The sequence below is a fragment of the Pteropus alecto genome, unplaced genomic scaffold (genome assembly GCF_000325575.1).
Source record: "Pteropus alecto unplaced genomic scaffold, ASM32557v1 scaffold761, whole genome shotgun sequence".
Taxonomy (NCBI): Eukaryota; Metazoa; Chordata; class Mammalia; order Chiroptera; family Pteropodidae; genus Pteropus; species Pteropus alecto.
This window is the reverse complement of record NW_006431558.1, coordinates 696,387-709,150: the sequence shown is the minus strand read 5'-3', so window position 1 is coordinate 709,150 and position 12,764 is coordinate 696,387. Positions and strand designations below refer to the sequence as shown.

Sequence of the window (12,764 nt, the reverse complement as noted above, 5' to 3'; positions counted from 1 at the left end):
AAACATTGGATCCAAAAAGTTCAAGGAATCTCAAACAGGATAAATTCAAAAGAAATTCACAATTGGACACATCCTGTGAAATTGCATACTGTCAAAGAAAAAGGAATGATTTTTAAAAGAAACTAGAAGGACAAAAAGATCACAATAGATAACACTTAGATCGACATTCTATTTCTTAGCAATGATAATGGAAGCCACGAGTGGAATATGTTTGATGTGCTAAGAGAAAATAATTATCAATCCAGGGGAACTCTCTGTTAAGAAGCATGGCAAAATAAATTTCTTTTCAGGTAAACAAAACTTTAGAGTTAATCAATATAGAGTTCTTTTTACTGAAAGAGGTTTCAAAGATGTTCTTCAAATAAACAGAAATTCATTTGAGATTTAAAATCAGTAACCATTATAAATGCAAATAGAGTAACTTGTCAGTAAAATGCAAAGATTATTGGAATGGTTAAAAAGTACAAATCTAGTTCTTTGTTGTTTTCTAAAGACATATCTTAAAGCAGAAAATTTCAAAGTCATAGGATATACAAAAAGATTTAAGGATTATCAGAACATAAAGGAAACTGGAGTAGTTATTTTAATATCAAATAAAAAGATATACAGAATCCCATAGGCTGTGGAGGTAGGAGAATGGGGATTGAAGAGAAGAAAGCAAGAAGGAGAGAGAGGTATCTTACATGGATCATTATGATAAGGTGTCATCATTCAAGGACTATGAGTAATTTAAACCTCTGAATTTGAAATTCACAAAGAGGGGGATACAATAATAATATGGGGACATTAGGAGCAACCGTAGGCCAATAAATTTGACAACTTAAATGAAATGAAAAAATCCTTAGAACAACTTTACGTACCTGAACTGACTTGAGAAAAAATAGAACACCTGAATAGTCCTTTGTAATCATTACAAAATTTAAATCAGTAGTTTAAAATATTCCTATAAGGTAAACAACATAACCAGATGGATTTACAGGTCAGATCAGTAAAACATTCAAGAAACAGATAATTCCAACCTTGCACAATTTCTTCCTGAAAATAGAATGAGTAGGAAAATTTATTTGATGAAGTTAGCATAATTTAAACACCAGACTCGGGCAAAGACAGCACTATAAGCAAGGAAAATTATAGACAAATACAATTTATGTCAGAGATGCAAAAATTCTAAATAAAATATTAATAAAATGCCAAAATATAACAAAAAAGATACCATGACCAAGCTGGGTTTATCTCAGGAATGTAAATAAGATTTATTAATAGAAATAAAATTTATTGAATAAAATTATTAATAACTTAGAAAACATGTCATCAGGCATTTTAAATTAAATGAGACAAATTATGTGGTTATCTCTCTAGATATAGAAAAGTGTATAATAAACATTTATTTATGATAAAGATCTGTGAGTGAACTAGAAATTGAAAGGACCTTTCTTTACTTAATATGGTGCATCTTGGAAAAACCTACAGCAAACATCATATATAATGGTGAAATGTTGAAAGCATTTGTTTTAAAATGCCTTCAGGTATATAGTGTAAGAAGTAAAGGACAGAAGTCAAAACCATGAGAAAACGACTGCGATAATCCAGGCAAGAGCTGTTGGTATCTGGACCAGAGTGAGAGCTATGGAAGGGGGTGTGAAGTGGTTGATTTTGAAAACAGAGCAGCCAGGATTTGCTGATAAATCAGATGTAGAGAGCGAGAGACGGTGAGAGCTCAAGGACCATCCCCAAGTTTCTGTCTGAGCTCCCAGAAAGATTGTGGTGCTATTACTGAGAAGGAAAGGATGGGAGGGGGTAGTCAAGCTTTGGGTGGGCAACAATTAGGAGCTCTGCAAAATGTAGAGTTTGGATGTCTGTAGACACCCAGTGGAGATGTCAGTAGGGCATCTGTTAAGAGGAGATGGGAGTTCAGGAGAGAGGAATAAAAAATTGGGTATTGTTAATGTATATAGGTTTTAAAAAGCATATTATGAGTTACAAGCCTTGTGATATAGAGTCATGGCGGTGGGGAGGGGCGTTCTTAAGATTGGGGGAGTTAGGAGCAACTGAAGGTGAAAATATGAGCCAGCCGTGGGAAAATCAGGAGTGTTGCAGACAATGGGAACCGCGATGCAAAGATCCTGAAGGGGACCTCTTGGGTGGGTGTTTTCCAGACATGGCCTCCGTGAGGACTCTCCACCACTCTGAGAAACTGGCATCGTTAGCCCAAGGCTCCTAGAAGGTCAGAGCCTTGCTCAGGTCAGCCTTTAGGCTAGTGGTTCTAAAAGGAAGAATTCTGGAGGCAATGGCGCCCTCTGCTGGCCAGGACAGATATCGGCTCCATTTACAACAATAATATCGATCGTTATTATATAGATTATAATATATATTTTACATAACATAATGTATGTTGTATATTACTTAACAAATTGTATTACATATCGCTATTATTAGTAGTGGAACACATCCTAGTGCTTAATAAATCCGTGACCCAGCCTCTCCCATCTCTGTGCGGCATAGAGGCTGGCACTAGGGGGGAAGTATACTGTAGGTTTTCATTGAATGAACCAATAGATGTGGCCAGTTTCTGGACCTCAGTTTCCCCTTCTGTAAATCTAGGATTCTTGCTTTAATTGCATAAGCTAATGTTGATTGAGCACGTACTATGTGCTAGGTCCTATTCTAAGCACCTGGGACAAAGCAATAAACAAGACAGACGAAAGCCTGTGCCAGGCCACGTGTAAAGATCTATACACGCCTATCCTTCTCAATATTCACAATGTCCTTATGCTGAGTCTATTAGTCGCCCCATTTTATGGAGGTGAAAATTAAGGCTTACAGAGGCTTTGATTGTAGAGCAAGGAAGCAGCAGGGATCGAACTTGAACTCAAGAGAATTAAAAAATTTTCTTTTTCGTTTAAAGTTAACATACGATTTTAGTTTCAGGTGTAGAACATAGTGATTAGACATTTATGTAACTTACAAAGTGATCACAAGACAATTTTTTATACTCTGTAGCAGTGCTCTGCAGGTGGCAATGGACTGGGAGCTCAGACGGTTGGAGCAGGACCGTAGCTGTTGCTATGGTCCCCCTGACGCTATCCCAGGGCTTCAGCCTGTTCCGCATCACATGACTTTAGCCAATATGGCACCGCCCAGGGTGTTTCATTGCCCACGTGGTGCTGGCGGGCAAGATGGCGGCGGCAGTCAGCCCAACTTCTTTGGAGTCGGCACCGAGGATCTTCCGCCTGGTGGCCGAGTGCAGCCGCTCCCGGGCTCGGGCAGGCGAGCTGCAGTTGCCGCACGGGCCGGTGGCCACTCCAGTGTTCATGCCAGTGGGCACGCAGGCCACCATGAAGGGCATCACAGCGGAGCAGCTGGACGCGCTGGGCTGCCGCATCTGCCTGGGCAACACCTACCATCTGGGTCTGAGGCCGGTGGGTGGGCTCTGCCCGTCCAAGGTGGTGGCGGAGCATAGGGAGCCCTGGGGCATCCCCACGGCCCGGGCACGCTTTCAAAAGTCAATCGACAAACGCTTATTGAACACCCCGGGTAGAGCAGGCCTGTGCTGGGCGTGAGGGAGCGGCAGGGACCGAAGTTGGCCATCCCTGTCTCCTCACATGAGCTCCCATGGTCGCGCTCGCCTCTAACCTGTCCCTTACCCTCCAACAACCCAGGGCCCCGAGCTGATTCAGAAGGCCAACGGTCTCCACGGTTTCATGAATTGGCCCCACAATCTGCTGACGGTGAGATGGGGTCGGAGCGGGGATGCGAGGGCACCCCTCGGCGGCGAATCTCCCGTAACCCCTTTCCTGACTGCCCTGCGGTGGGGTTTCCCCTAGGACAGCGGCGGCTTCCAAATGGTGTCCCTGGTGTCCCTGTCCGAGGTGACGGAAGAGGGCGTCCGCTTCCGCTCTCCCTACGACGGCGACGAGACCCTTCTGAGCCCGGAGAAGTCCGTGGAGATCCAGAACGCCCTGGGTGAGCAGATCCCAGCGAGCCGTCCCTTCCCCTCTTTCTCTGATAGATGTGAGGCGGGCCGCCTCCTTTCATGCTGCGTGGCTTTGGGCAATTCACTCCCCTTCCCTGGGCTTCAGTTGAGGCAAATTAAATGCGGATAGTTAATAAGATTCATGATGTGAAGTTGCTAAATCTCGGTACAGTGCCTAGCATGTAGTGAGTTTTATTCTTATCCTTATTGCTATTATTACTTTAAAACTGCAAATTAATTGGGCAAAGATACGTTGAAATAATGGAGGCAACAGGAGGAGATTGGGGATATTTTAGGCCCCTCCCATCTCCGTCCATATCCCGCATTCCTTGATAAGGACAATGAACATTTTCTCAATCTTGTAAAGTGCTAAGAAACACAGGCTCAAACCTTCCTATCTTCCAACCAATTGGTGTTTTTAAGTCCCTCCATATGGAGATTCTTTGGCTTCCATTCATACAGTCATAGAGCTGAGTGTCACATTATCCATGGAACTTACAGTCCATAAGGAAGACAGGCATTGGTGAGGTCACAATTAGAAAAGAGAAAAAAAAAAAAAAACAGTGCAGATAAACAGTGTTGTATGTTTCCATTTGTTTGAAAAACACATATATGACTTGCTTATGTTTCTGGAAACTAATATAGGTTCCCTGGGAGAGGGATATTGGGAGCTGGTAGACAGGTGGGTTGCCGCCTTTGTTTTTCTTTTCTTTAAATTGGGGTATAATTGACTTGCAATCAACTTACTGTATTTAAGGTGTACCCTCTGACAGGTTTTGACATGTTTCCATCCATGAGAAGTTCACCACAATCGAAATAGAGAACATATCCATCACCCCTAAAAGTTTACTCATACCCTTCCCTCGGTGAGCAAGAGACTTCACTGAATATCCTGTTGTATTTTTAAAAATTTGAGGGTACTTTTCAACATTTAGAACCATGTGCATGTATTACTTTTTTAAAAAATGTTATTTAAAAAAAATTTTAATGGTACATATAAATAAAAAGTTGGGACCATGACTGTGAAGGCTAAGTCCATGGAACTATTAGACATGATTCAGTCTGCAGGCTCAGGGAATGCTGCCCGAGGCCTAAAATCTGTGGAGCAGGAATAACCTAAGTGTCCAAAGGGAGAAAGTGTGTTCTGGAAAGAGGAAGCAGCCAGTGCAAAGAACCTGAGCCAGGACCAAGGCTGACATGTTGGAGGAATAGTAAGGAGGCCTGTTCTTCTGGAACGGAGTGAGGGAAGGAGGAGAGTAGGAGGTGAGGACAGAGAGGTGACTCAGGCAGGTCCTGCGGGACCTTGTGAGTTTGATTTGTCCTTTAAAGAAAAAAATTAAACAAGAAAACATTTTGCATACATTTCTATACAAACATGTGTGCAGAAAACAATGCCCTTCTCACGCCTGTCCTCTATCCATCTCCATCACTTCCACGGGCTACCAATGTTTCAATTTTCTTACATATTCTTTCAGAGTTTATGTAAATAGAAGCAAATTCAAATCTATTCTAAGTTTTCTAATTATGAGTACATGCTATTTATGACACATTCTTCTGTATTTTGCATAGTTTTAATTATGAAAAATTTCTGTTATATGCAAAAACAGACATAACACCATCCGTTACCCACAACCATTGCCACAATCTAATTTCAGAACACTTTTATCACCCCCAAAAGAAATCCCATACCCATTATCAGTCACTCTCTATTCCTCCATCTCCAAAGCCTAACTAATCTCCTTTCTATCTCTACAGATTTGCATAATCTAGACTTTCATTTACATTATTTGCATAATGTAAATGAAATCATACGACATGTGGTCTTTTGTGAATGGCTTCTTAGTATAGTGTTTCTGAGGTTTATCTATTTTATAGTATGATCAGTACTTAATTCCTTTTTATAGCCAAATAATATAATGTTTGCTTCACTAATTTTTAAAAAATAGTTGCAATCTTACATATCTTGTTTATTTTTTAATTAAAATTTTTTTTTTTGCTTTAGTCTTCTTTTTTTAGCTTTTTAATTTTCTTGGATCATCTGTTATATATCAAACTAAATCTCAGACATTCTTTCATTTCATCTGTAAGTATTTTAATTTGTATCTCTAACATAGGAGATGATTTTTTTTAAACACAATCACAATACCATCGTCCCACCTAAAAACAATGAACAATAATTGATTAACATCATCAAATATCTGGCCAGTATACCAAGTTTCATACATGACATACTTATGAAACATTTATGACATATTAATAAGATAATTGTTTTATAAATGACATTTTTTTTCCATAAAAATAGTCTGTTTATTTCAGGGTCCAAAAAATATGCAGAAACTACAATTGTTTGAAAGGTCTCATAAGTCTCTTTTAACATATATTACGTATTATATAGTTTCTTTTTTTTGTTTGTTTGCAATTTGCTTCTTGAAGAAACTGGTTTCTTTGCCCTATAGTGTTTCACATGGTCTGATTTTTGTTGATCACTTCCCCATGGTGTCAAGTAAGAGTTTTTTTCTTCCACCTAGATTTCCTGTAGGTAGGTAGGTACTTGGATGTAGAGATTTGAGCCAGATTCAAGGTTTTGTTCCTTTTCGCAAGAGGTGTCACTGTTTGCATTTCCATCAGGTGGCGCCTGTTGACTGCCTTTTTCTCCCAGTGAGCCATCCATGCTCCTTGCCTAGGACCATTATGCCACTAAGTTGCAAAATGATGATGTTCTAATTCTGTCATTCTTTCTTCATTTATTATCCAGATTACTTCTTTAAAGAGACCTGTCTCTCACCTACTCCTGGGAGACCAAATAGTTTACTTTATGTAGGAAATGTGGGATTTATTCTCTTCCCTTATTTACCAGTTTTCATGGGTTGATTACTTAGCATCCTCTACTAGGGACAAACTAATGTTTAGATTTTTAGGCTCACCATAAACACGTGGGTTTTGTTGTGTCTCAGCCCATTGCGGTTGGATCAATCCTTAGTGTCAAATCACCCCATCTTTGGCTCGTGTGGTGTACCGTGGTTTTTTCCTATAATGATCTATATTGGCAATATTTCTTTGAGTTTTTCTAACATATAAGCCCACAGTGTCTAATCTGAAATTCTTAGGGCCGGATAGGTGTCAGAATTTTCACATTTTAGAAAGATAATAGAGGGTACATACCGTTTATTACACAGCATCTCCATGGGGTCTGGGGCAGTATCCTGTGGTATTACACCTCTTTTTTTTTTTTTTCAGTTAAAATTGTGGTAAAATACACATACATAAAATTTACCATTATCCACTTTTAAGTGGTTCAGTGACATTAAGTATTCATGTTATTGTGCAACAATCCCCATCATCCATCTTCAGAACTCTTTTCATCTTGCTAAATTAAAACTGTCCCCTTAAACAATACCTCCCCATTCCTCTCTCCCCCGCCGCCTCTGGCACCCACCCTCTACTCTAAGAATTTGCCTACTCTAGGGACCTCATATAAGTGGGATCATATAGTATTTATCTTTTTCGATAATCTTTATTTATCTTTATCTTTATTTCACTCAGCATAATGTCCTCAGGGTTCATCCATGTTATAGCATGTGTCAGAATTTCCTTCCTTTTCAAGACTGCATAATATTCCATTGTGTGTCTGGATCACATTTTGTTTATCTGATCATCTGTCAAAGGACATGTGTGTCGCTTTCACTCTTTGGCTGTTGTGAATAATACTATGAAATGGGTGTGCAAATATCTTATTAAGACTCTGCTTTTTTTTCCCCCCGAGACTCTGCTTTTAATTCTTTTGTGTATATACCCAGAAGTGGAATTGCTGGATCATTTGGTATACACTTCACTTTTGTTGGATTAACACTTGATGAATCTTCATACTAAATTGGATTTTTGAAAGGATTATAACCATCTTGGGTTTTGCTGCCAAATGAGTTTGCCATGAACATAAGAAAAAGCCTTGATTTTGAGAAGTGTCTGGGTTTTGGAATGGTGTGGGGAAAGCACATTCTGTTAAGGGCTGGACCATGGTTTATTTACTTAGACTTCTGCTGATGGACACCTGGGTTCCCATCTTGCTATTGTTCGCTATGCCACGGATGAATCACTTTGTACCTGTGATGTTTTGTTCTTAAAGGGTAAATTCGCAGAAGTGGGATTGATTTTATTCTACGTGCCATGCGGGTGGCGGGGGGTGGGGGGCAGGTAGCTGGGAGAGGCAAGAGCAGATGGGCATTTTGAAAGCTCCCTCTGGCTGTTGTATAAACAGTTGAGGGGTTAAGTGGGAATCAGCAAGACCCAAGGAGGGACTTCTGGGGTCCAGTTTGTTCCCAACAGGAGGCTTTCCTAGTGACGGTGCCCCATTCTTACTCCCCAGGCTCAGACATCATCATGCAGCTGGATGACGTGGTCAGCAGCACTGTGACGGGGCCACGTGTAGAAGAGGCCATGTACAGGTGTGTTTGTGTTAGGGGAGGGGATCCTGGTCCTGCAGTCTTGTCTCCCTACTCCTCACCCGGCCCAAATGGCTAACTGGTCCTCCTGCAGATCAATCCGCTGGCTGGACCGGTGCATCGCAGCCCATCGGCGTCAGGACAAGCAAAATCTCTTCGCCATCATCCAGGGTGGGCTGGATGCAGATCTCCGGGCCACCTGCTTGGAAGGTAGAGCTATGTGAGGGCAGGACCGGGGCACTGTCACATCTCCGAGGGTCCCATATGGGCTTGGCATGCGACGGTTCTGAGGTAGCGTTGTTAATGGGCGAAAGGGCACTCGGGGTGGAAGGAACAGCTGAAGCGAAGGCACAGAGCCAGAACGGAGTAGAATGTTTGCAGAATAATAGTAATTCCAATAGCCATCAATATCTGGGTGTTTACCTGCCACTATGCCAAGTTCTGGTCACGGATTGACCCATTGAGTTCTCATCATCATCCTCTAAAGTGAGAACTATCAGGTTCCTGAGGTCACAGAAGGGGTAACTGAGACACAGAGCTGTTAAGTCACTTACCCCAAGCCAGACAGCTTGGACGTTGCAGAGCTGGGATTTGGACCCAGGCCTCGAGCTCTAGAACCTGCAGCATTAAGCGATACACTGAGTTGCTGGAGAGCTATGGAGGGCTGTTGAGTGGGAGAGTGATGGGAACCAATGGGAACCATAGCAAAATCCCAGTAGGACAGGAAGCAGAAGGCCCATGAGGAGGCTGGAGTAGTTAGTTGCCCAGAGGGAGGACGACAGTGAGGCCTAAACCAAGGCTGTGGCTGTGGAGTTGAAGGGGAGGCAGAGATGGGGACAGAGAGGAGGAGGCGGAGGAAGAAGAGGAGGATCAGCATTTCCTGTTGCCTGGTCATCCCTCACCCTGCCCTGTGCCCCCAGAGATGACCAAGAGGGACGTGCCTGGCTTTGCCATTGGAGGCCTGAGTGGGGGTGAGAGCAAGAGCCAGTTCTGGAGGATGGTGGCGCTCAGCACCTCGAGGTTGCCTAAGGACAAGCCCCGATACCTCATGGGGGTCGGGTATGTCTAAAGGTGGGGAGACAGCCCTACCTGTGAGGCGTGGATTCCTGGGGACCCCCTGCTCGCTGGTGTGGTGGGGAGGATACAGCCCTGCCTGGGAGGAGACTAAGGAAGATGTGGCCCTCTGCTGGGGGTGCTTCTGTGGGTCCCAGTCCAGGGGGAGCCAGAGGGTTGGGAGGGGGACCTGGATGTGTGACCAGGGCTTGAGGTACTGTTCTCCCCTCCCCCCATGGCCCCACTCCCAGCTATGCCACTGATCTGGTGGTCTGCGTGGCTCTTGGATGCGATATGTTCGACTGTGTTTTCCCCACACGGACAGCGGTGAGGCTCTGGGCAGCAGGGGTGGGGCCTGCGGGATACCAACGTGGGGATAGGGCCAGGGAGGGCGAAGACTTGGTTGACCTGCTTTTCCTTTCCCCTTTCGTCCCCCAGCGCTTTGGCTCTGCCCTGGTGCCCACGGGGAACCTGCAGCTGAAGAAGAAGCAGTTCCAGAAGGACTTCCGCCCCATAGACCCCGAGTGTACCTGTGCCACCTGCCAGAAGTAGGGGAGGTTGGGGCCTTGGGGGCTGAGAAGGGTGTGGAGGTGGGGCAAGACCCTATATTGCTGAGCCCCAACCTCCTGTCCCCAGGCACAGTCGGGCCTTCCTGCACGCACTACTCCACAGTGACAACACTGCCGCCCTGCACCACCTCACTGTTCACAACATCGCCTACCAGGTGGGCTCGTGGCCTGGGTGGGCAAGGCAGGGGTGGGGGCGGGGGTCTCCTGGGTGCAAGTGGCTGACGCTGATGCTGACACCTCCGCCCTATAGCTGCGGCTGATGGGTGCCGTGCGTGCCAGCATCGTGGAGAAACGCTTTCCTGAATTCGTGAGGGACTTCATGGGCACCATGTATGGGGACCCTACCCTCTGTCCCACCTGGGCCACTGAAGCCCTGGCTTCTGTGGGAATCACACTGAGTTGATTTGGCTTGTGGGGAGGGAGGGAGGGGATGGAAGATATTGAAGGATTTTGTTTTTTATTATAACTTAGAGTGTGTCTGTGCCTTCTTGGGGAGGTGGCCTGCCTTGATCCCCTTCCTGGTCTGAGTGTCGCTGTGGCTGATGTCCCTTGCCTCCCATCGATGATGATAACTAGTAACCATAGCAACAGTTGGTATCTGGAAAACAGCTGGCACAGTGTAGCATCTAGGAAGTGCCCCAGAGTTGGAGCTGCATTCTTTTTCCTGTGGCTCGGGGCCCCCAGCCACTCTGGGTGTGGGCACTCTTGTCCTCTCCCTTTTCACGATGAGGAAACAGCATCAGAGAGGGGAAGTAGCTTTCCCAAGGTCACCACTGAGGAAGTAACAGCCTGGCTCCAGAACTCATGCCCCTAGCCTTGACTCTTCAAACATGTGGCTTAACCTTGCTGTCAGTAAGCACAGTGATAATGGCAATAGGTATGATCTTAGTAGGTTCTTGCACTGTGCCTGGCCCTGTTCTAAACGGTTGTCCTATATATTTCTTGCAACTTTATGATATGCATGAATAGCTACGTTCCCCATTTTACAGATGATGAAAACAAAGTTCAGGGTAATGAAATCACTTGGTCATTATCACCCAGCAAATAACAGACCTAGGATCTTACCCAGATATAGCCTGTTTCAGAGCTGGTGCTTTTAGAAGACAAGGGTTTTTAAATTGAAAAAGTAATACATATGTAGGATCCACTATTCAAATAGCCTGCAAATGCAACTTTTTTGAACAGTTTGTGTATTCTTCCAGAAATTTTCTATGTGTAAAAATTATTCATGAATGTCAGTGTCCTTTACATGCAGTTCTGTACCTTGCTTTTTTCCTGAGTATATTTCAAATTGTTTACATGTCAGTACATGAAGACTGCCTCATCTTTTTTACAGCTGCTGCATAGTAGTTATTTAATTAGCTCTACGGATGAGCAGTTAAGAGTGTTTTCAGGTTTCTGCTATTCTAGTCGAGGCTGCAATGCCAAACCTTTTTGGTTGTCTTTTTGCCCGTCTCTCTGAGACTTGGGTTTGGGTCTTGGCCACTCCGCCGTCCTCCTTTCCACTGTTTCTCCAATCAGCCCACTTTCCCACCTCCATTGCTCCTGACTCCCTACTAGGCCACTTCTCTATTCTCTGAACTCCTCAATTTCTTTCTGACTCATCTAATCCCAGAGGGATCAAATCACTTCTTAATAACATGTCTTTTCGTGGGCAGAGGATATGTTGAGTTTATTTGCATACTCAAAAAGATCATTATGTTCTAAAAGTTGAAGAGGCAGGGGAACAACATTGGATGCGTTATCATCATCAATACGGGGAATGAGCGCAAAGGCGTGGAGGTGTGACTTTCTGTAGGAATGAAAATGGGAGACGACAATCCAATGCTACATCGCCTCTCCCTAGGAACCACTAACATATCCGGACTCTCACCTTCAAAACGCACTGGAACTCTGCTCAGAGAGTATCTTTTGCAAGCCGGGGGCCAAGATGCATTCTGGGGCTTGTAGTTTTCTTCAGAGGCCGGAAATTCGCAAGTGACGGTCACCACCGGCTCCCACCACAAGATGTCGCCCTTCGGCGAGTACGGTGGGCTTTATGCCCTGCTCCGGAAGACTCTTAATAGACATACAATCACGAGTTAAGAACGGGAGGTTGTAGATTGACAGATACAGTTCTCAATCAGAGTCAAACTGTCTATCGGCCTTGACAGCTCGATACCTGCCGCTATTGGCTCTCCCTTAACAGCGACAGTTCTTAGGTCCAATGAGCCTGCGAGAAGGTCCCCAGGGGAAGGCTCACTGAGCCGCAAGTCTGTGCCTCGCTTTCATTGGCTCGTGTGCACGAGTGACAGCGCGGTTGGCCAATCGGGGGTGGCGCGAGGGCTTCGGGCGCAGCCCCGGGGCCGGGCGGGAGGTCGCTCGGGTCGGGAGTCGCCTGAGAACCGGATGAAGTGGCGACCGTGAGGCCGAGCCGGGAGCGGGCATCGCGCCGAGGCCCAGGCGGGCGGGGAGCAACGGCCGCGGACGCCTCGGGGCCGCGTCGTTGAGGGCTGAGGGCGGGAGGGGAGCGCGGGGCGCTCAGGCCAGGGCCGCCGGCGCCATGGGCAACCGCGGGATGGAAGAACTGATCCCGCTGGTCAACAAGCTGCAGGACGCCTTCAGCTCCATCGGCCAGAGCTGCCACCTGGACCTGCCGCAGATCGCCGTGGTGGGCGGCCAGAGCGCCGGCAAGAGCTCAGTACTCGAGAACTTTGTGGGCCGGTGAGCGAGCGCGGCAGCGACGGCGGG

The 12,764-nt window shown here is 45.3% G+C and overlaps 2 protein-coding genes across 6 annotated transcripts in view; both read left to right on the top strand.

Moving 5' to 3' along the window:
* Positions 1-3,141: 3,141 nt before the first annotated feature.
* On the top strand, positions 3,142-12,167 carry QTRT1 (queuine tRNA-ribosyltransferase catalytic subunit 1). 2 transcript variants are annotated; one of them, XM_025040121.1, is made up of 10 exons: positions 3,142-3,419; positions 3,660-3,728; positions 3,825-4,011; positions 8,337-8,415; positions 8,507-8,622; positions 9,333-9,471; positions 9,717-9,792; positions 9,904-10,013; positions 10,102-10,189; positions 10,285-12,167. In XM_025040121.1, exons 1-10 carry the CDS (start codon positions 3,177-3,179, stop codon positions 10,435-10,437), a joined length of 1,260 nt encoding a protein of 419 aa, XP_024895889.1. In that variant the 5' UTR covers positions 3,142-3,176; the 3' UTR covers positions 10,438-12,167. The 2 variants fall into 2 exon arrangements, with proteins under 2 accessions (XP_024895889.1, XP_006905930.1); XM_006905868.2 differs by having other exon boundaries at positions 3,143-3,419; positions 3,825-3,963.
* Positions 12,168-12,392: 225 nt separating this feature from the next.
* DNM2 (dynamin 2) overlaps positions 12,393-12,764 on the top strand; it is an 88,841-nt gene continuing 88,469 nt past the window's right edge. For all 4 annotated transcript variants that reach the window (XM_006905866.3, XM_006905863.3, XM_006905865.3 and 1 more), the window contains exon 1: positions 12,393-12,737. In XM_006905866.3, coding sequence (XP_006905928.1) covers positions 12,577-12,737 — 161 coding nt within the window. In that variant the 5' untranslated portion in view covers positions 12,393-12,576. The remainder of the gene's footprint in view (positions 12,738-12,764) is intronic.